Here is a 24,303-nt window from a genome sequence, read left to right on the forward strand (position 1 = left end):
CCTTTCTACAATTGGGTGTGGATATGAAGCTGGCCTTGAGTACTATCAAAGGTCAGGTTTCGGCCTTGTCGGTATTGTTTCAAAGACCGTTGGCTACGTACGCACTCTTTGGTTCGAGCCATTATACAGGGGGTAACATCAATCCACCAGTCAAGTCACCCTTGTGTCCACGGGACTTGAATTTGGTTCTGTCGGCAATTGCAAGAGCAGCCCTTTGAGCCTTTGCGCCATATTCCCTTAGTCCTTTTGACTAGGAAATTGGTCTTTCTGGTGGCTATATCCTCCGCTAGAAGGGTATCAGAATTGGCTGCTCTTTCTTGTAAAGAACCACATTTGATCTTTCATAAGGATAAGGTGATTTTTACATCCTCATCCAACCTTTCTACCTAAGGTGGTGTCAGGTTTTCATTTGAACCAAGGTGTGGTTCTCACTTCATTTTTTCCAGAACCTAGTTCTGCTGAAGAGAAATCATTGCATTCTTTGGATGCAGTGAGAGCAGTTAAGGTCTATCTGAAGGCTACTGCTCAGTTTCGGAAAATTGATGTTTTGTTTGTGCAGCATCAAAATCTACCATTTCAAAGTGGATTGGGCAAGTTATTGTTCAGGCTTATAGTTTGAAGGGGAAAGTTCCACCTTTTCAAATTAAAGCTCATTCTACCAGAGCAGTCAGTGCTTCATGGGCAGTGCATCACCAAGCCTCCATGGCTCAGACCTGCAAGGTACATACATACATAAATTCTATCAGTTGGATGTAAAAAGGCATGAGGATATCACCTTTGGACACAGTGTGCTGCGGGCTGCAGTATAGGTCCTCACGTCTGATGGCACCCTGCTTTTATCTTTGGTATCTTCCTCCCCTCATTTGGGCATTGCTTTGGGACATCCCACCTAGTTATTACTATGCAGCTCTGTGTCCCGTGATGTACGATAAAGAAAATAGGATCTTTATAACAGCTTACCTGTAAAATCCTTTTCTTGGAGCACATCATGGGACACAGAGCTGCCCCTCCCCTTCTTGAATTACTTATTGCTTTGCTACAAAACTGAGTTACTCCCTGTATGGGAGGGGTTATATAGGGGAGAGGACTTCCTGTCTTGGGTGTGCTATTGTCCATCACCTAAAGGTAGGCCTATAACCCACATAGTTCTTACTATGCAGCTCTGTGTCCTGTGATGTACTCCAAGAAAAGGATTGTACTCCAAGAAAAGGGAATTATATGTATGGAATTGTAAGGGGAATGTACAGTTTCCATAACAAAACTTTTTTCAAGACTGTAAAGTGTAAGCCCTCTCCTGATTCCTTCACAGGATCCTACTTTCTTCTGTTATCTATATCGCAAAGTAGGATCCTGTGTTAACGTATCAGGAGAGGATTTACACTTTAGGCTCCATGCACACTGAAGCTAAAAAAAAAGAAGCTATAAAAAAACGCCAGTTTTTGCAATGGCTTTAATCAGCGTTTTTCAGTGTAGCTTCTTTTTTTTTTTTTTTTTCAATGGATAAAAAAATGCTAGCACCGGCATTTTTGAGCGTTTTGGCGTTTTTGAGCGTTTTTTCCCCGCCGAAAAACGGCACTTTGAACACAAATTTCGGGCATTCAGAAAAAATCCAATAAACTCCAAAGCTCATTAACACTAAAAAACACCCATGTGTGCATGGGCACATAGGCTACCATAAAGTTCAGTTTATGGGCTTTAAAAAAAAAAATGGCAAAACGCTGATAAACCTACAGTTTATCAGCTTCAGTGTGCATGGAGCCTTACAGTCTTGAAGAAATGTTTTGTTGTGGAAACTGTACATTCACCTTACAATTCAATCTGGGTTCAGTAAAACATTGTAGGGAGTAAAGCCCAAAGTGCAATACCCATACTTTGATTTAAAGTCTATCAGTGCTTATTTGACCTCGATAAATTGACTTCTCCTTGCTTGCTATGGGTTACTGCATTTACATCTTGTACCATTATTTTGAATAAAACCACATACAATATTTACAATATGTTCACCAGTACCCATTTACTGACAGGATTTATTACTAGATGAGCCAAATGGGAATAGAAACCTTGATAGTTAGATACACTGTTGGCCATATAAAAAAATAAATAAAATCAAGGCAAGTTGTAAAGGAAGAGAGTCCTTTCACACCGAACCGATCATAGCGTCGGCGGTAAAATGCCGCTATTTTTACCGCCAACGCTATGGGTGGATTTACGTCGCATTTCGGCCGCTAGCGGGGCGCATTTAACCCCAGCGGCCGAGAAAGGGTTAAATTGTACACTGCCGAAGCAGGGTACAATATTTAATTGGCGCTGACAATATATTGGGGCCTATTAGACAAGTCTGTTAAACTACCAGCATGTTTTCAGAGTCTGGGAGGAAATTGGAGTACCCAGGGTTGAACACATGGAGAACTCCACTCAGGTATTGTCCTGGTTTGGATTCAAACTGAGCACCCTTGGGCCCCAAGTGGGAGTGCCAAGCACTGTGCTACCCACATTAAATGGGAAAAGGCAATTTATAAAATGTCTTATTTTACAGGGTACATTTTTTTTTTTTTTTGTATGCCAACAGGGTCTTTTTAGGTGAGATACAGACACCTGGAAAGGGGATCATACAGCCCTTTGGGAAAGTATTTGCAGCGCTTCATTTTTTTAAACATTTTGTTATGTTGCAACCTTATTCCAAAATGGAATAAATTCATTATTATTGTTTTCAAAATTCTACAAACAATACCCCATAATGACAACGTGAAAGAAGTTTGTTTGAAATCTTTGGAAAATTATATATATATAAAAAAAAAAGAATTACACAGTCTTTTGGAGTATGATGCTACAAGCTTGGCACACCTATTTTTGGGCAGTTTCTCCCATTCTTCTTTGCAGGACCTCTTTGCAGGACCCCTCAAGCCCTATCAGGTTGGATTGGGAGCGTAAGTGCACAGCCATTTTCAGATCTCTCCAGAGATGTTCAATCGGGTCCAAGTTTAGGCTCTGACTGGGCCACTCTAGGACATTCACAGAGTAGCCACGCCTTTGCCCCAGTCTGAGGTCCAGATCGCTCTGGAGAAGGTTTTCGTTAAGGATGACTCTGTACGATGCTGCATTCATCTTTCCCTCGATCGTAACTAGTCTTCCAGTTCCTGCCACTGAAAAGCATGATGCTGCCACCACCATGCTTCACCATAGGGACAGTATTGGCCTGGTGATGAGCGATGCCTGGTTTCCTCCAGACATGACGCTTGCCATTCAGGCCAAAGAGTTCAATCTTTGTTTCATCAGACATGGGAATTTTGTTTCTCATGGTCTGAGAGTCCTTCAGGTGTCTTTTGGCAATCTCCAGGTGGGCTGTCATGTACCTTTTACTGAGGAGTGGCTTCCGTCTGGCCACTCTACCATACAGGCCTGATTGGTGGAGTGCTGCAGATATGGTGGTGGTTCTTGAATGTTCTCCTCTCTCCACAGAGAAATGCTGGAGCTCTCTGAGTGACCATCGGGTTCTTGTTTACCCCCCTGGCTAAGGGCCTTCTCTCCCGACCGCTCAGTTTGGCTGGGTGGCCCACTCTAGGAAGAGTCCTGGTGGTTCCAAACTTCTTCCATTTAAGGTCCACTGTGCTCACTGGGACCTTCTGCAGACATTTTTCTGTACCTTTCCTCACATCTGTGCCTCAATACAATCCTGTCTTGGAGGTCTACAGACAATTCCTTTTGACTTCATAGTTTGGTTTGCGCTCCAACATGCACTGTTAACTGACAGGGGTGTGCCTTTCCAAATCATGTCCAATTAACTGAATTTACCACAATTTGACTCCAATCAAGTTGTAGAAGCATCTCAAGGATGATCAGTGCAAACAGGATGTACCTGAGCTCAATTTTGAGTGTCATGGCAGACTGTGAATACTTATGTGCATGTAATATGTGTGTGTGTGTGTGTGTGTGTGTGTGTGTTTTATATATATATATATTTTTTTAATATATACATTTTCCAAGTTTTAAAACAAACTTCTTTCATGTTGGCAATATGGGGTAGAATTTTGAGGAAAATATTGAATTTAATCCATTTTGGAATAAGGCTGTAACATAACAAAATGTGGAAAAAGTGAAGCGCTGTGAATATTTTTGGGATACACTGTAAACAAAAAGACATCAGATCATTCAGCCCCTTCGATCCCTCACTTCAGACCTCTTGTTTGGTCAGTAAGGTTACCCATTTTACCCTTTGTGGTTCTCACTTAAGTTAACCCCTGGTTTATAAATTGTTTTTTTTTTTTTCCTCATTTGCTCAGTTTGAATTGCCCTGATTTGTTAAATGTTTACATTAAAGCAAGCCTTTGACTGTGGATTAGGTTTGAGTTTGCAATGAGAACCGTGGGTTGTAACGATGGCCGTATTGTTATATGGGACTTCTTAACGCGGGGCATTGCCAAGATCTTAAGTGCTCATATACACCCTGTGTGCTCTCTATGGTGAGTAATCCGTCTTTCTTTATTGTACATCACGGGACACAGAGCTGCATATTCATTACTATGTGGGTTATAGAGTCTACCTTCAGGTGATGGACACTGGGGTAATCAATTAAACAGGAAGTTCCCTCCCTATATAACCCCTCCCCTACTGGGAGTTCCTCAGTTTTTTCATCAGTGTCTAAGGTGTTGGTCACGAGTTAACATGTGCTCTTAGGAGCTCCACTGGAGGGATCCATGCTGGATGTAAAAAGCCTCCATAAATCCGGATCCGTCCAAGGTGCTTCATAGCCAAAGTGGACGGTACCCGGGCCTCGGTACGAAGAACGAGGTTTAGCCTATAATGCCTCTCTGTGGAGGGCTGGATCCTGGGTTCCAGAACTTTGTGCCTTTTAAGAACCAAATGTTTTTTCTGCTGCCAGGGTGCTATATAGGTCCAGGGGTGTGGTGTTCCTGCCATGGACCCCGGTCCCTGAAGGTCTAGGACTATACCCACGGTGAAGGGGGAAGATTGGGCCTCTTGCTTGGCAATACCCTGCAGCGTGGAAAGGTAAGAGAGGGACCTACGGGACTTGGTTCGACAGTAGGTCTTCTGTAGGGGACTATGGGTCTCGCCTAGATTATGTTTTTATGCATGGGCAATGTAAACCACAATGTCTTTTGAGATGGGATGGCTCAGGGCACCCATATACCTCCCCTAGCCGGCATGTAGCCTGGGCCACTATGTCTGTTCAGACAGGATGGCTGTAGTACCCATATATCTCCTTTTGAAGGGGCTGGTACATAAAAAAAAAAAAAAAATGCCCTTAATCCTATGCAAAGCATTGCCTTCCATGAGTAGCTGCAAGTCTTATCTGTTTTTCCACTACTATGGGCAGTAAAAGACATGCCTGATGTTTTCGCTTACCATGCTTTCCAAAGACGGAAGCTTAAGTGTTAGCTGGTCTATTGTGCGTCCCACTTCCTCAGCTTCAGGCTCTACCATGTCGCACGTGCTCACCAGCTCAGTGCAGTCGCAGAGAGGGCTCTTCAAAAGGGCCCAGACGTCAGAGCTCTGTAAAGCTAGGGGGACACAAACGCAAGCACCTTGTGTGAGTTGGATACAGATTCATCTAAGACGCCTACTCCGCATCTAGCTGTGCAGATTAGCAGGCATTGTTGCTGCCAGACTATGTTCAGCTGTTGATGCACCTGGGTTAAGCTCCTCTGCTTTTAGCTTAGGACTTTGGTCTCCCCATTGAATAAGGTCAGGGGTAGGAATATAAAAAGGAATCGCCACCTGAACCTGGTGGCCCCTTATTCTCCCCTGTAGAGACAGCTCACAGATTGAGCCATCAGACCTGTCAGGCAATCAATGCAGCCTCCCCCAACATTGCAGCCACTCTGCATGTGTTTTGTTTTTTGCATCACATTTGTTGTTCTACAAGAGGTTAACTGCTATGTTCGCAGCATCCTCACAAGAAGCAAAAAAAAAAAAAAAAAAAAAAAGCAGGGTGTGTCCCTTTTCCTGCTTTAATCCTTAAACAAAGGGATTAGAAGAGCTGGGGATGAAGGTTCACTGTCAGAGGACAGGAGACAGGAGCTGCAGCCTAACGAGGAGAAGCTATCAATAGCCCTACAGGTTCTGATTGCACCTGCAGTCTTTTCAGAGATTCATGCTGCATATAATTTCCCTCTGCCTACTCGGCCAAAGCCTCTATCTTCTCCTTAGAGTGTAAAGAGAGGTTTTCCTATAGGTGGCTAGTAAGACCTCCATATGGTCCTCAGCCTGGTGTCGGCTTCAGGCTAACCAAATGCACATCTGAGGGATGCACAGTTGCTGGTACACATTGCTAACGTCTCTTAATTGAGGAAACGCACATCTACAGAGGATAACTTCCTTTTTACCAGTCCGCATGTTGCATAAGATACATGAGTTTGGAATGCATGTGGGATAAAAACAAGTAACAAAGCATGTTTTATTGTGGATCGCATAAGGATACATGTTTCTGTCTGTATGGTGTTGCATGTTTGTTAGAGTTGCATAGAAATGCTTGAGTGCATAAAGATGCTAGTTACCTGATCACTCAAGTCCTGGATTACCCAAGGATATTGGGTCACACAGAGAGACTTGTTTCCACAGAAAGGCCTAAAATCGCATAAAGACGTTTGTATGTATAAAAATGCTGGATCACACACACATGGTTACCTGATCACCCAAATCCTTGATTACCCAAGGATGTTTGGTCACACAGAAGTGGTTTGTTTCCACAGAAATGCCTAAAATCGCATAAAGTTGCTTGGATGCAAAAAAGATGCTGCATCACACATGGTTACCTGATCATCTGCGTCCTGGATTACCCAAGGATATTTGGTCACACAGAGAGGCTTGTTTCCACAGAAGTGCCTAAGTTCGCATAAAGATGCTTGTATGCATAAAAATGCTGGAATCACACATGATTACCTGATCACCCAAGTCCTTGATTCCCCAAGGATATTTGGTCACACAAAGAGGCTTGTTTCCACAGAAATGCCTAGAATCGCATAAAGAGGCTCGAAGGCATAAAAATGCTGGAATCACACATGATTACCTGATCACCCAAGCCCTTGATTCCCCAAGGATATTTGGTCACACAAAGAGGCTTGTTTCCACAGAAATGCCTAGAATCGCATAAAGAGGCTTGAAGGCATAAAAATGCTGAATCACACATGATTACCCGATCACCCAAGTCCTTGATTACTCGAGGATATTTTGGTCGCACAGAGAGGCTTGTTTCTACAAGAATGCCTAAAGATCGCTTAAAGATGCTTGAATGCAAAAATAAGCTGGATCACACATGGTTGTCGGATCAACAGCGTCCTGGATTACCCAAGGATACTTGATCACATAGAGAGGCTTGTTTCACAGAAATGCCTAAAGTCGCATTAAGATGCTTGAGTGCATAAGGATGCTGGATCGCACAGGGATGCTTGGTCACACAAGAGTCCTTGGTCACACAAGGGTTCTTGTCCGCACAGTAGTGCTTAAAATGCATAAGATGTTGATCGCATGGAAGATGCTGAATCGCATAAGGATGCATGATTACTTTAAAGTTGTACATGGCGGCCTAATTAAGCAATACAGGATTCCTTGTGTTTGCATAGAAATACGTGTCTGCATGGGTTCATGTTGCACATTGTTGCATAACACGTTTATATCGCATGCTTGCTTGCAAGATGCTTGTTCCAGAGCACACATGCTATATGCATGTTTTTCTTAAAACATATTTATATGAATTCATGCTTCCAGGAACACACGCTGCCATGTACACACACTTCCATTGAGGCATATGGCTTTAACACTTGCCACATACACACATGGGGAGCCAGTTGCATATGTGTTTATTTACTTGGGTCTGCAGAGGTTGTCTGCGTTTCGCAGGGGAACAGCACTATCTCCAGTTGGTGGTCTTGCCCTTTTGGGTTAGCCTCCGTGCCTGGGTTGTCAGGGTGCTAGGGCCCGCCTCTAGCAGGTCTGTAGGCCCAGGGTATAGCAGTAATGGCATACCGAAGCAAACTCCTGCTGATGGGTCAGTCAGTAGCATGGCTGGACCTAAGGGTGTCCAGCATGGTCAAGTATCTGGAACTCTAAAGATACATTCTTTCATTTGACAAGAAGCGGGGTATGTTTGGCACAGTCCAAAAAGGAGAGTTTTTTTTTGGCCTCAGACAAGACCATCGCTATAAGAAAACTGGTCTATGTGGTCACGGCAAGGAACAGTTCCTTACTTTTGGCCTTTTGATTAAGGCACTAGGGAAGATGCTGGCTTCATTCAAGACAGTTCCCTATACTAACTTTTATTCAGGGCTGTTATAAACAGTATTTTGTCGGCCTAGAAAGAGTGGATCTTGACCTAGCATTATCCAAAGAACCCGGTCCCAGAGATATGCTGGAATTCCTCTTGGTGATTCTTAACTAAAAGGGTTTGCCAGGTCACGAAGAGACCATGGCCCAGGGGAAGTAGTCAAGCTCCAAGGGAGCCTTATCTGTCAGCTAGAGCTACCGATGGAGCATCTGGCTTAGGGGCCTGAACGTTCAGGTGGCAGGTTGGTTCTGTCAGAGTACAATCAGACTATGCCATACTAGTGATTTACTTAATTTACCAAGGAGGAGCTTGTGCCTTGCCTATTGGCATTCGTCCTTTCATGAAATGCAGAATTGGCAGGCGATTCGCTGGAGCCGTCAACAAGTGTCTCCGGGAGAATGACCTCTACACCCCGACTGTTTTCCTGACCAAATGTCACAGAAATAGTACCCTGTACATAAGATGTATTGGCGTCCAGGCTCAACAAGAGATTGAACAGCTTGGGGTCGAGGATAAAGGATCCACCCGCATGCGGGGCAGATGTGTTTTTAATCCGAGGGGGGGGGACCAGTTGTCACTGGTTGTGTCTCTCCCCCCAGTGCCGCGACTTTTGTGGCTTCTATGCAACATTTAGAGGAGAACGGAAGCTGGCCTGATTACTCCGGCATAACCCTGACGACCTCTCGGTGCAGGAACAGTAAGGGTGGTAGTAGAGGACCCACAGTCCCTTACATCTTGTCCAGGCCTACTTTGCAGGGGGTATTACATTCTGCCTTGCAACAGGTGAATTAATGGTCTGGCTATTATAGACCACATTCTCGAGGATCGGGGCTTTCAGAATCAGCGGCAATTCCCTTGATTCATACAAGAGAGCTGGCCTCCAGGACCAGATAGCCTACGGTCTGGAAGGCCCATGTTCCTGGTGTGAAACCAGATGGTGGCATCCGTGGAAGTTTGTCAAAGGTAAAATTCCTGCCTTCCTACATTTGGAAAGGAGACGGAGCTAGCCTTAAGTTATATCAAGGATCCGATCTCGGCCTTGCTTCCAAAGGTCGATTACTTCACACTCTTTGGTCCGGGCTGTTATGCACGTCACCCCTTGTATAAGTCCACCAGTTAGGTCGCCCTTGTGCTCGGAGGATTGGCTCTAGTTTTGTCGGCTTACAGGGTCAGCTCCTTGGGCCGATGCACCATATTTCCCTTCATCCTTTAACAAGGAAATTGGTGTTCTTGGTTGTGGTAGCCTCCAAGAGAGTTTCAGTATTGGCAACTTTCTTGGTATAGAGCCATACTCAATTATTCTTACAAGTAGAGTGATTTTCATCCTCACCCAACCTTATTTACTAGAAGGATCTAGTATTCATTTGAATCTAGATATTCTTACCTTCCCTTTTTTCAAAACCTTGTTTCACGGAAGGAAAGGTTATTGCTTTTCTCTCAATTGAGATGAGAGCAGTTAAATACCTATCTGAAGGTTTCAGATATAGAAAGCTGACGTTTTTATTGGGCTGCCAGAAGACCCTAGATGGGCAGGCAGTGTTCAGGTCAGCTATTAAAATGGTTACACTCTCTCTCTCTCGTTGGAGTAAGAAGGGTCTAGGCCTATCTGAAGCGGCTGCTCGGATACGGAAAACTGATGTTGTTGCGCTACCAGGAGGCCCCAGGAAAGGGCAGGCAGCGTCTAAAATCAACTGTTTTTAAGGTTGATTCATCAGGTTATTATTCAGGCTTGTGGTTAGAGTAGGATTCCCCCTGTTTTTTTGTGGGGGTGCTCCCTACCAGGATGGTAAGCGCTTTATGCGCAATGCATTTCCAAGCCTTTATGACGCAGATTTTCAAGGCCGCAACTTGGTCATCTGTGCTTACGTTCACTAACTCCTATCAGGTGAACATAAGACGGCAAGAGGATGCAGCTTTTTGGCGCAGTATGCTGCAGGCAGCATTATAGGTCCTCACGTCTGATGGCGGTCTGCGTTGTTGGTGTCTCCCTCCCCTCAGTAAGCATTGCTTTGGGACATCCCACATAGTAATGAATATGCAGCTCTGTGTCCCGTGATGTACGATAAAGAAAATAGGATTTTTATAACAGCTTACCTGTAAAATCCTTTTCTTGGAGTACATCACGGGACACAGAGCTCCCACCCCTCTTGTTTGGGGATATTGGGACACTTATTGCTTTGCTACAAAAACTGAGGAACTCCCAGTAGGGGAGGGGTTATATAGGGAGGGAACTTCCTGTTTAATTGATTACACCAGTGTCCATCACCTGAAGGTAGACTCTATAACCCACATAGTAATGAAGATGCAGCTCTGTGTCCCGTGATGTACTCCAAGAAAAGGATTTTACAGGTAAGCTGTTATAAAAATCCTATTTTTTTTTTTCCTCATTTGCTCAGTTTGAATTGCCCTGATTTGTTAAATGTTTACATTAAAGCAAGCCTTTGACTGTGGATTAGGTTTGAGTTTGCAATGAGAACTCTGGCTGTTTGTTGAATAGGCTAACTAATGAGCCTGTTTGCCTGCCTGCTGACATGAACCTCTGGTTGCTGTAGAAAGTCATACATTTACTTGCAATTGTATCACCGCCACCAAATGGTGACAGCTTTCTACTTAGGGCTGTGCATCTGCCCGTTCTCATTGGTTGCTATGGAAATTTGTTTATTTTTATTTCTTTGCATAGGAAGCAGATGGAACGTTGGATTGCATTAGCATGGCCCTCACCTGCACCTTTAATAGGTGGGGCACGCTTCTCGCCGTGGGTTGTAACGATGGCCGTATTGTTATATGGGACTTCTTAACGCGGGGCATTGCCAAGATCTTAAGTGCTCATATACACCCTGTGTGCTCTCTATGGTGAGTAATCCGTCTTTTGATTAGAAAACCAATATCCAGCACATTTTACTTGGCCTTATTAGGGATAATGACTAATGCCTCATTTTGTGTATTTTCTTTAACTTGATCAGTGTTTTAAATTTTAGAATTGTGATATTTTCTTATTTGTGGGATTGTGTACCTTTTTTAGGGTTTTTGAATTTGTGTATCCTAAAAATGTTGTCGTCTTTACAGCTGGAGCAGAGATGGTCATAAGCTTGTGAGTGCCTCTACCGATAACATCGTATCTTTGTGGGATGTCTTGTCTGGAGATTGTGATCAGAGGTTTAGGTTTCCTTCCCCCATACTTAAAGTTCAGTTTCATCCCCGTGATCAGTAAGTAATAGTAGATGTGTTCTTTAATTTATTGTTCACTGCTTATATACTGTATGCTGCATTTGGGTCTGTACTGAAGCAGAGCTTCTGTGTTGATTATTGCAATACAGCTCTAGGACAGTTTTTTTTTTTTTTTTTAACTGTTTTTATTTATTTTACCAGGGATAAAGTTCTAGTGTGTCCCATGAAATCTGCCCCTGTTATGCTAACACTGTCAGACTCCAGCCATGTTGTCCTACCTGTGGATGATGATTCTGATCTTAACGTAGTAGCATCTTTTGACCGTAGAGGAGAATACATCTATACAGGAAATGCCAAAGGGAAGGTATGATGCATTAGAAAAGTTAGTATATTATTTACAAAAACACATTGAAGTAAGAGAAACTGAGTGCATCTCTGATAATAATTTTTACAGATTTTAGTGTTGAAAACAAAAACCCAGGATCTGGTGGCATCTTTCCGTGTTACAACTGGGACCAGCAACACAACTGCTATTAAATCCATAGAGTTTGCGAGGAAGGGCAGGTAACGGCTAATCTTGATTGCAAAATGTTCTAATTGGCTTTGTGTAATTATTTTTCTTCTTGCTGTTCTATCCCTATAGTCTTGCCCAGGACTGGGAACATTTTTGTTGCCAGGTGGCTGTATTATAGTTTTGTATAGTATGTAGCATCCAAAAACAGCAAGTACAATTTTCTCATGTTTAAAAGTAGGGTACATTTTTTTGGCTTTACTTGGCGTTTACTAGTGTTGTGACAGTCCGCTTTATAGTGGGCTTTTACACGCCTTCACCTGATGGAGCAGAGCTTTCCAAGTTTAGGAAGGAACCAGACAACATTTTCGTGATTCATTGGCTGGTTGATGGGTAACTCCATCTGTCGGGGATTTGCTGGAAGCCAAAAGTGTGTGTTGTGTGTGTGTGTGTGTGTGTGTGTGTGTGTGTGTGTGTGTGTGTGTGTTTTTTTTTTTTCTTCTTTCATTCTTTATTTTCATTTTTTCCACAACAAGGACTTAATGGATAAGGTCAAAGTATGCATGTTTAACATGAATCAAGCTTTTAAAATGGACAGAGATGGAGATGATTTGTTGGACAATCCAGCATTTAATGTATTTTTTTTATTAAAAAAACAAACATGGTATACTCACCTGCTCGGTGCAATGTTTTTGCATAGAGCAGCTCCGATTATCCTCCTCTGGGGTCCACCACCAGTGCTCCAGGCCCCTCTTTGGCGAATGCCCCATGCAAAGTAGCTTTTCATAGGGGCATGCGTGCAGGGTCGCTTCTGAGCCGCCCTGTCTGTGACACTTGGCCCCACCCCCTGCTCCTTCGTCACAGAATTTGATTTACCTCAGCATGAGCCAATGGCTCCCGCAGCTATCAATCTGCCCAATGAGGAGAGAGGCAGCAGCGAGAGCTGCTGCTCTCGTGCACATTGCTGGGTCGGATCAGGCTTGGTTAAGCATGGGAAGATCCATTTATTTTTATTTTTTTAATGCATAGACTGCATTAAGGTACAATGCCTTTAAGGCTTTAGTATCACTTTAAAGACCATATATAGAATGTCACTGGGGTGGGGTACAGGAAATTTGAAATTGTTTTTTAGCACAGTATGCGTAATTTCTGAATCTAGCTGTTGGATGAAAGGTCAACTGGCTTTCCAGTCCTTGAATTTTGGTTTTATTTCAATGGGTTTAGCAGGGACTTTGTCAGGGTATCCAGGAGTCATGAGGAGAGGGGCATATAATAAAAGGAAGGGCAGGAAAAAGAGAGAGGGGGGGGGGATTGGCTAGGTGAGGGTTGTGGTGTTTATATAGGAAAGTGTAAAGATTAAAAGTCCAAGAGAAAGGTGTATAACAAGCTAAACTCCTTGCTCAAGGATCACCCTGTATGCCAAAGGTCAAATGTATTCCAACTAATAGAAAAAGGTATGTCTAAAAAAATGTTTACAATATTTTAGGGAAGCTTTGAGTCTTTCTATATGTCTAATATAATTTATCTTTTGAGGACCACAATGCTAGAGAAAGGGTTGAGTGCTGTTTCCATAGCAAACATCTCTTTTAATGCACCCAATCACAATGTTAAGGTAGTAGGGTTAATTAAGGTTTCACTTATACATGCTCAGTCCCAATACATATCAAAATATATCATACATAGTCTATTCTTATGGCTCCTAAGAGCAGCTGATGTAGAGCTTTGTTTTACTGTTGAAATTATTTTGGAGCATCTCAAACTGATCTTCATTACATGCAGAATTAACATGAAAGCAAACTGCCTTATTCCATTGAGATAAACCCAAGGCTGCCTTCATAGGTCCTAATACTGTTTGTGACTGGGATAATCTTCTGGATCTTTTCCCTCGGCATAAAAAATGCACCAAAGATGAGATTGAACATTTTAAATGCATATATAGAACACAAACAACCTTCCAGGGCTTAATTGTATCATCCAGGTTCAGTGGGACCATACCATTTCCAATCCATGTGTGGCTGCTGCCAGTCAACAGATTTTTTTAGTCTTAACTAGACTTCCAGGAAGACAGAATGTATTCATAGAGTGAATTGTGATGTTTTAAAAGCAGATGCCATCTAATCACTCTACTTCTGAATATGAAGCTCAACAGTCTCCTAAAACTTAAACAAGTCAAATATTATTTTGTAATTTCTTCATGATATAAGAATCTATGTTTCATAAATTTCTCTGTAGCTGAAAAACAAAGGTTTTTCATTTCCCATTTCATATTTTACTAAAGCAATGCAAAAATAAGGCCCTCCTTTCACTTTTTTCTTTTTTTTTTTTCTTTTTTGCGCGCATGTACTGAGTTCTTAGGAACTTTTTTCACTGTACTTTCTGCTCTATAGTAATTTTTGGAATAAAATGGAAGCAGAGAGGATATCTGGGTGAGAAGTCACATTTTTCTCGGTGCCCTGCACAGATTTAACATTTAAAAGTTTATATTTCTGTTGAAGTTTTTCTACTAATAAGTTCAGCATATATTGTTTATCTTTTGTGTAGCTGTTTCTTGATAAATACAGCAGACAGAATAATTCGAGTGTATGATGGACGGGAAATACTTACCTGTGGAAGAGACGGGGAGCCAGAGCCTATGCAAAAACTTCAAGATTTAGTTAACAGGTACAGATATTTGAGAAATTAACGTAAAGTTCCCTTTTTTTTTTTTTTTCAAACCCTATAAGACTGGCCTTTGGGATTTAATAACATAATGCAAATTTTCCAGACTGTTTTGATGTTTTTTTTGTAATATTTTATTTTCCGTTTAATGGTTCTTAAAAGAGAAGTAAAGGATTTTTTTTTTTTTTTTTCACCAATCATTCTTGCCTAGGTGAATGCAGCATCGGTCTTCCGGTGCCTCTGCACTGAGAACCAATCGATCGAACACCGACGTTCACTCGGTTTTCAGAGCTCCACATAGAGCTATAGACTGTCCGCCACAGCTCTCTACTCTTCTCCCTCCTCGCTCACTGGAGCGCTGGGCTGTGGAGGGGGCAGAGCGCCCGTCTCAAGCTCTCAGCGGATCGCTGAGAGGCTGAGACGGGTGTCGGTCCAGGCAAAGTAAGTAAATCCGGACTGAAATTGGCGATGTCAGCAGGGAGCGGACTTCAGCCCGCTCTCTGCTGAAAACGGGTCACAGGAGGGCAAAGCGAATTGTACTCCTGTGATCCATAGAAGAAGTACAACCAAACGAGCTTTGCCTGGACTTCTCCTGTAATGTTTTTTTTTTTACGCCTCATGCACGCTGGGCGTTTAGCCTTTAAGCATGAGACTCTGGCGTTTGTGATAGTGATGGAGTTAAATAAGGATAAAGGTAAAAAAATCAATTATAATGAAATGGTAATAACAATTAAAAGCACTTCTGTACACACCCCAGGCAATGTTGCAGCATAGGGCAAGCACGTGTATGTATACGTAAATTGAGCCACACATGCAAAGTATTGCTATAAATCAGAGTGTGAGTAATAATTGTAGGGCCGGCAGTCACAGTTAACTCTAAACTGATAATGTGTAAAAGTTGTTGGTGTCTTCTATGGAGAATGGCAATTTTCACAGTCGGCTTTCTTTATAAATGATTAACCACTTAAGGGCCGAGCCGCTTTCTGAGATTTGGTGTTTACAAGTTAAAACCATTTTTGTTGCTAGAAAATTACTTGGAACCCCCAAATATTATATATATTTTTTTATTGGAGAATAAAATGGCAGTCGTTGCAATACTTTTTGTCACAAGCTCACTTTTTTGGGGGAAAAAATGCACTTTTTTTAATTAAAAAAATAAGACAACAGTAAAGTTAGCCCAATTTTTTTATATTGTGAAAGATAATTTTACGCCAAGTAAATTTGATACCCGACATGTCACACTTCAAAGTTACGCCCGCTCATGGAATGGCGACAAACTTTTACCCTTAAAAATCTCCATAGGCAAAAAATTGCTGCCTTTTTACTGCAGACGCCCGGGCGCTTTCAGTGTGAAAGCACTCTTAGAGAATAGAGGCTCTCAGCTTTGGGGACAGACATACAAGCATTGAACTTATTCTCTGTACAAATACCGTACCGTCGACCTTGGCATAGGGAAAATACTATTTGGTGAAAGGGAATTTAAAAAGACACGCAGCCATTCACTAAAGTTGAAAAAGAAGCGGTTTAACTATAAACTGCGTAGAGGGTTCTTTACTGTCAGAGCAGTAAGGATGTGGACTTCTCTTCCACAAACCATGCTATCAGCAGGGAGGATCAATGGTTTAAAAAACCTATTAGATGGGGCACTTTAATGACCACAACATACAGGGGTGTATGATGTACTGTTGACATAAAACCACACACACACATCATAGGTGCAACTGGATGGACCAATGTCTTTTTTTTTTTTTTTTTTTTTCAACCTCACCAACTATGTGAGGCATAGATTGTGACCTAGAAAAAAAAGTTGCCCCAACATGTGATCTCATTATTACAAGGTAAGACTGGATGGACTTGTGGTTGGACTGGATGGACTTGTGTCTTTTATCAACCTGACTAACTATGTAACAAACACAATGGGGAATATACAGTGCCTTGCGAAAGTATTCGGCCCCCTTGAACTTTGCAACCTTTTGCCACATTTCAGGCTTCAAACATAAAGATATAAAACTGTAATTTTTTTTGAAGAATCAACAAGTGGGACACAATCATGAAGTGGAACGAAATTTATTGGATATTTCAAACTTTTTTAACAAATAAAAAACTGAAAAATTGGGCGTGCAAAATTATTCAGCCCCCTTAAGTTAATACTTTGTAGCGCCACCTTTTGCTGCGATTACAGCTGTAAGTCGCTTGGGGGGTATGTCTCTATCAGTTTTGCACATCGAGAGACTGAAATGTTTGCCCATTCCTCCTTGCAAAACCGCTCCAGCTCAGTGAGGTTGGATGGAGAGCGTTTGTGAACAGCAGTTTTCAGTTCTTTCCACAGATTCTCGATTGGATTCAGGTCTGGACTTTGACTTGGCCATTCTAACACCTGGATATGTTTATTTGTGAACCATTCCATTGTAGATTTTGCTTTATGTTTTGGATCATTGTCTTGTTGGAAGACAAATCTCCGTCCCAGTCTCAGGTCTTTTGCAGACTCCATCAGGTTTTCTTCCAGAATGGTCCTGTATTTGGCTCCATCCATCTTCCCATCAATTTTAACCATCTTCCCTGTCCCTGCTGAAAAAAAGCAGGCCCAAACCATGATGCTGCCACCACCATGTTTGACAGTGGGGATGTTGTGTTCAGGGTGATGAGCTGTGTTGCTTTTACGCCAAACATAACGTTTTGCATTGTTGCCAAAAAGTTTGATTTTGGTTTCATCTGACCAGAGCACCTTCTTCCACATGTTTGGGGTGTCTCCCAGGTGGCTTGTGACAAACTTTAAACGACACTTTTTATGGATATCTTTAAGAAATTGCTTTTTTCTTGCCACTCTTCCATAAAGGCCAGATTTGTGCAGTATACGACTGATTGTTGTCCTATGGACAGAGTCTCTCACCTCAGCTGTAGATCTCTGCGGTTCATCCAGAGTGATCATGGGCCTCTTGGCTGCATCTCTGATCAGTCTTCTCCTTGTATGAGCTGAAAGTTTAGAGGGACGGCCAGGTCTTCGTAGATTTGCAGTGGTCTGATACTGCTTCCATTTCAATATTATCGCTTGTACAGTGCTCCTTGGGATGTTTAAAGCTTGGGAAATCTTTTTGTATCCAAATCTGGCTTTAAACTTCTCCACAACAGTATCTCGGACCTGCCTGGTGTGTTTCTTGTTCTTCATGATGCTCTCTGCGCTTTAAACGGACCTCTGAGACTATCACAGTGCAAGTGCATTTATACAGAGACTTGATTACACACAGGTGGATTCTATTTATCATCATTAGTCATTTAGGTCAACATTGGATCATTCAGAGATCCTCACTGAACTTCTGGAGAGAGTTTGCTGCGCTGAAAGTAAAGGGGCTGAATAATTTTGCATGCCCAATTTTTCAGTTTTTTATTTGTTAAAGTTTGAAATATCCAATAAATTTCGTTTCACTTCATGATTGTGTCCCACTTCTTGTTGATTCTTCAAAAAAAATTAGTTTTATATCTTTATGTTTGAAGCTTAAAATGTGACAAAAGGTCGCAAAGTTCAAGGGGGCCGAATTCTTTCGCAAGGCACTGTAGCTATACTAATGCCTAGTTAAAAAAATTAAAAAGTGTACAATGCTTTTTAAGCCCATTTAAACTTCCATGCCAATCTAAGAATTTCTGTTTCAGGGTGACAACACATGATTTCACTATAGAACCAGCAGCGTTATCACCCTGTTACGGAAAGTGGAAAAATAAATGATCTACTGGTAAGACCAACAGGTAATAAAACTGTTACAGGGAAACTCAAAAAAATCCTATGTTAATGCTAGTGACAAGCTATGTTCTATGTCATTTGGTTTTGCCCAGAACTCCGTTTTTAAATCGGTGCAAAGCAGGTGTCCACCAAAATTTTCAAAAAAGTTCAAGTTGCAATCATATAATTTAACTTATGTGGTAGTTTTCTCTTTTTTTTTTTTAGGTTCATATTTACAGTGACTAAACTTTGACAGTGACTTTGGGGCCAGTTGAACATTTAGTTTGCTTTTTAAGCAATAGTAGCTATCGGCATAAATAAGTAAAACTTAATTGTGTCTCCTTTCACAGAACTCCTTGGAAGAAATGCTGCTTCTCTGGAGATGGAGAGTATATCGTAGCAGGCTCTGCCCGGCAACATGCTCTGTACATTTGGGAAAAGAGCATTGGAAATCTGGTGAAAATCCTGCATGGAACCCGTGGTGAACTACTGCTAGATGTTGCTGTAAGTTGTACATCTTTTATGGGTTTCTTAAAGTTGCACCATTGTAAAAAACTATTTTACCTATATTTATATGTGTTTGTCGTGTATAGGGAGAGAATGAGAGCGAGAAAGAAAGGGAAAGATTTGAGGAGGTGTAGACAGAGGTTAGAGAGGGAAGAGAGTTGAAGTGGCACTGTATGTGTTGCCTTCTCCATTTTTGAGAGGTGATGATGCACCCCTTCACTAGAATAGTAAAGTTTGGTTATTCTCATAGTGATGATGGGGTACACAGTTTGTTAATGCTTATTGGTTATGTGGTTGTGAATAGACATAAGCCTTTGACCTTTGCAAACAACATATCATTCCATATTACATCTAGCATTTCTAAACTTTTTTTTTTTTCCTTCTTTCTTTTTCAAGTGGCATCCTGTTCGACCAATAATTGCATCTATTTCCAGTGGAGTGGTTTCTATATGGGCTCAAAATCAAGTAGTAAGTGCTGTTTTGTAAATATTACATTTTTCTTTTTTAATTGAACTTTACAAAAAGTTCAGGTCATTATCCTGTTGTGTAAGTCTGCTTTTGTGCAGGAAGTAGCTAAAGTGATATTAAAGGCTTGCTTTATTTTTTTTTGTGCAGGAAGTAGCTAAAGTGATATTTAAAGGCCTTTTTTTTTTTTTTTTTTAATGACAAACCTGTCATACTCACCTTCTCCGTGCAGCGTTTTTGCCCAGAGCGCCCAAGCAGGCTCATTCCCGAGCCGCATTCTCTGCGAGTTCATTTACACAAGCCCTGCCACCTCTCTGTCTACATTGGCTCACTGGCTGTGATTGACAGCAGCGGGAGCCAATGGCTCCTGCCACTGTCTCCGCTAATGAGGAGGGAGAGTCCCCAGAGAGCTGAGGCTTTCGTGCTTATATTGCTCAATTGTGATGGGGACTACTGCACAGAGAAGGTTTTTCGCCAGTGTCTAAGGTGTTGAACGCGAGTAGGATGTGCTGAAGGAAGCTCTGCCAAAGAAACCCTTGGGGGGGTAAAAGAGCTACACTATCGGTAAAAGCTAACGTCCTTCAGGATCCTTGATGCAGGATTGCAGTTTAAAAGAAAGGGAGTTGGTGATGGCAACAAGCATAGCTTTCTTTTTAGCTGGAACGTTAACGGTGGAAATGTTGGCAAAGTTTCTGTTGGTACAGAGGAGGAGGATTAGAAGCATGAAAGTGGGTCTCTTGTACACACAATATGTCACAGTGGGATTCCGCTGCCAACTTCCATAGAAATTATCTTTTTGATGGGTGGTTAAGCCCATTAGCGTTGAATGATATGTTTTTTTTGTCGCTTTTTTAATGTGGATGGTGCATTGACGACCAAATGTGTACCAATGTTTTTGCCCTATGGCAATGAAGATAGATCTTCTGGCCAGGATGCTTGATATGAGGATGTTAGCCCTTTATATTTGGAATCAGTGGCAAATTATTTTGAGAGCGAAGAGATGCACAGCAACCAGTAAAAAGGGACGTTGAAAGTAAATATGATAGGATTAAATGGAAAAACTTAATACACAGCAAAAAAAAAAACGGGTAAATACCTGAACTGTTCTTCCTGAGTAACGGGCACTTCAGTGCCAAGGGATAGAGAACTGGGGTAAAAAGTTCGAAGGACCGAGTGAGGTTTCACATGTTGCAGGATCGCTTACAGTATTATGTTCAGCAGCATATCAGCGGGAGCGTGAGTTGTTGGACCATTGGGGCAACGGCAATGCATGTTGATCAGCAGCAGGGCTATGAGCCATGGGTGTGCTGGTTGGCGAGTCTGGGATTTTACCCAGGACTGAAGGATCCGCAGGCCATCTTGGAGTGATGAGACTGTGTTTTTTGATCTATTATAGGTAATAGACAATTTTGCTGGTGCTGTCCATTTGATACTGGATGTGGTGATTATGCAGCGCTTTGGTTATGGTGTGAAGTTGTCTGCGGCGCCTTTGGGTGTGCTAGGAAAGGTCTGCAAATATTTGTAGCTGGCGGTACAGGTCTGGCAGAGTCCCCATAGTTCTTGCTTTATGTATGAGCTGCTCAACTACACAATAGAAGTAAATGTGTAGAATCAGATCTCTAGGTAACGCCTCGGATAGAAACTGTGGTTAGGAGAGTCTGTGTATGCGGTCAATGACCAATTCAATATTTTTCAAACCCTACGGCTGAGGAGAGAGAGCTGCTGATGCTGCACGGAAGTCAGCCATGGCACCATCTTGGCAGCGCCTCACAGCCGGCTGAAACAAGTAGGCCGTGAGCTTCCAAGGGTTCATTTATTTTCGGCGACATACCACTCCGGGAGGGCACGGCAGAGCTCCGGGTGGCTGTACAAGCCGCTGGTGTGCAGGCAGGTGCTGGTGGATGTGTTCCGTTGAGAGGAGCCTGCAGATCAAGCAGCCATTTTGCCCGTGTGCCAGTCATACCCCTGTAGACCAATTTTTTTAAGAGTATCAAAATATAACATATTGATTTTAATTTCAACATTGAATTTTAATTATTTCTAGCTTACTCCTGTTATTCTATACCAGTGGTCTCCAAACTGCAGCCCTTTGCTTACATTTATCTGTCCTTTGGGGAATTTTTTCCCAATGACACCAATGATGAGGCACAATTCTTGCCAATACCACCAATGATGGGGCGCAGTTCCTCCCAATGACATCCAGCAATGGGACCCAATGACACCAGTGATGGGGCACAATTCCTCCCAATGGGATGGGGCGCAATTCCTACCAATGACGGCAACGATGGGATGCAATTCCTACCAATGACGGCAACGATGGGATGCAATTCCTACCAATGACGGCAACGATGGGATGCAATTCCTACCAATGACGGCAACGATGGGATGCAATTCCTACCAATGACGGCAACGATGGGATGCAATTCCTACCAATGACGGCAACGATGGGGCGCAATTCCTCTTGCTGACACCAAAGATGGGGCATTGTTTACTCCCACTGATGCCTGAATATTTTCTACCTCTGAGGGCCACAGTTGAGCGCCCCCCCCCCCCCCCACCTACCTAAAGTCTAAAGGACAGTAAACTGGCCATTTTCTTTAGAAAGTTTGGAGACCCTTACTTTCAGGGTTTCAGGGTGCACAGTTAGTATAGGAAGTGTAACAGATCCCTGCTTGTAGGCAGAAAGGTACCATAACACATGTAGAAAATCAAAAGTAAACCAATGAGCAAAGGAGAAGCTGCAAAGCATCTGGGAAATCCAGGAAGTTGTTGAAGATGGCGTGCACATGGGCACCACTCAAAAGAAGGTTGCTCAAATAAGTTGATATTGGATTGTCAAAATAACTATTGTTTGTTACTATTACAATGCTGATGCTCTAAAATGAATGTGTACAGTATGCTGTGACTTTAGAACTCCTTTAAACTCAGGATGTTCCATCTTTGAAACAGTAGGTGGAACACTGTCCCTCCCCAAAAAGTTTTGAAATACAAATCAAAATGTGGTATCCATCCACACAACTCTACCATAATCTAGAAATTGCCTCGAGGTGATTTGATTAGTTACAGCTCCAATCAAAATGTGCTTTCTCACTGTAAATTGGATTTTGGGGCAGTTTCTCACATTCTTCTTTTCAGGACCTCTCTAGCTCCATCAGGTTGGATGGGGAGCATCAGTGCACAGCCATTTTCAGATCTCTTCAGAGATGTTCAATCGGGTTCAAGTCTGGGCTCTGGCTGGGCCACTCAAGGGACATTCATGGAGTTGTCCCATAGTCACTCTTGTTATCCTGGCTGTGTGCTTAGGGTCATCTTTTTGGAAGATTAATTGTTGCCCCAGTCTGCGGTCCCGAGCGCTCTAGAGCAGGTTTATATCAAGGATGTCTCTGTACATTGCTGCATTCATCTTTTTCTCAAACCTGACAAGTCTCCCAGTTCCCGTCACTGAAAACCATCTCCACGGCATGATGCTGCCACCCCCATGCTGCACTGTAGGGATGGTATTGGCCAGATGATGTGCGGTGCCTGGTTTCCTCCAGAAGTGATGCTTGCCATTCAGGCCAAAGAGTCCAATATTTGTTTTATCTAACCAGAGAATTTTGTTTCTCATGGTCTGAGTCCTTCAGGTGCCTTTTGACAAACTCCAGCCAGACTGTTGTGTGCCTTTTACTGAGGAGTGGCTTCCATCTGGTCACTCTATGTATGTACTCACCCAGCCAAACCCAAGCATACAGCAAAAGGTCTAGTAATATTTGTTTTTTATTCAGCAAAGGGCAACACACCACATTGAGCATATGCATCTCTGTATAGCAGTGCATTATATTGCAGGTTTGTTGGGGAGTAGTTAACTTTACAGTGCACCACAGTGTAACCAGCACACATGTCATGTTGCATGTTAAGATATGTCCTACGGCAGGGCTTGACAAATTTTCATAGAATCTTGGAGCCAGCTAAAAAACTTAGGAGCCAGTTTTTTGTTTTTTTTTAACTAACCAAGCTTATGGGTGGAACATGTAACATGTTACCGAAGGTGAACTTATCCTTTTAACCCTTTCGCTGCCAGAGTCGGTTTTTTGCACACGTTTAAAAAAATAAATACAATTTTAAGCCTGAAGATTACATGAGCTCCACCAAAAATTCAATATTTTCTGAAAGCGCACACCCTAGAGTAGTGACTCTCAACCTTTCTAGTGCCGTGACCCCTTGGTAAAATTTCCCAAGTAGCGCTCCCTGAGTCCCTTCCACTTGTACACTATTTAAAACCCATTATGGTACATTTTAGGATGTACCACTCTTTCTCTTTTCCTTTTTGTCTCTTTCATCCCTCTCTATCACAATTGTATTTTTACTTCTTTCCCCATCCCTCTCTGTAGGCCTTTTTTTTGTTCTTTCTCTTATTCTCTCTTCATTTTTCTTTGTTCCTCCCTCTTTTCCTCTCCCTTCCATGTATTCTCAATTTTTTTCCTTCTGTTACTCCTTGGGGGTGGGGGGGGGGGGGTGGTTGTGTGTTAGGATGGAATGAGTGGCAGTGCTGGGGGGAGTTCTGATCAGCCAACTTAGGTGCTCTTGATCAAGGTCTTCTGCTGATCTGAGAACTGTAGTAGGGACTTTTAATGGCAACTATAATCGCAGGTAGTGTTATTCACTGTGCCTCCAGCTCTGTGGTGTCTTGTAGCAGTGACACCTATGCCGAAATCGGGAGATAGGGTCTTCTTCAGCCCCTCCCACTTCACATTCCTCACCAGTCAGCTGACCTCTAGTCTATGCCCCCCAGCCTTTCCATGAACTGAATAAGCAGCTGCGAAGCGGCTGAGGGGGCGGACGCAGTCTCCATGACGAGCCCAGCTGGGCAGCCGCAAAAAGGCGGGCATCAAGAATAGCCCTGGATTTGGTGACCCCTGGCAAATCAGCATTTGACCCCCAAGAGGGGTCCGACCCCCAGGTTGAGAACCACCACCCTAGAGAATAAGATAGTAGTAGTTCAAATTTTTTGTCATGTGA

General features: G+C 42.6%; 1 protein-coding gene across 2 annotated transcripts in view; it reads left to right on the forward strand.

The window, feature by feature from the left end:
- Nucleotides 1-24,303, forward strand: part of RBBP5 (RB binding protein 5, histone lysine methyltransferase complex subunit) — a 144,662-nt gene that overhangs the window by 52,145 nt on the left and 68,214 nt on the right. For both annotated transcript variants that reach the window (XM_040337560.1, XM_040337561.1), the window contains exons 3-9: nucleotides 10,962-11,134; nucleotides 11,348-11,488; nucleotides 11,651-11,813; nucleotides 11,904-12,013; nucleotides 14,502-14,621; nucleotides 18,684-18,837; nucleotides 19,237-19,308. In XM_040337560.1, the coding sequence (XP_040193494.1) occupies nucleotides 10,962-11,134; nucleotides 11,348-11,488; nucleotides 11,651-11,813; nucleotides 11,904-12,013; nucleotides 14,502-14,621; nucleotides 18,684-18,837; nucleotides 19,237-19,308 (933 nt within the window). The remainder of the gene's footprint in view (nucleotides 1-10,961; nucleotides 11,135-11,347; nucleotides 11,489-11,650; nucleotides 11,814-11,903; nucleotides 12,014-14,501; nucleotides 14,622-18,683; nucleotides 18,838-19,236; nucleotides 19,309-24,303) is intronic.

Source organism: Rana temporaria, chromosome 2 (assembly GCF_905171775.1).
Source record: "Rana temporaria chromosome 2, aRanTem1.1, whole genome shotgun sequence".
Lineage (NCBI taxonomy): Eukaryota > Metazoa > Chordata > Amphibia > Anura > Ranidae > Rana > Rana temporaria.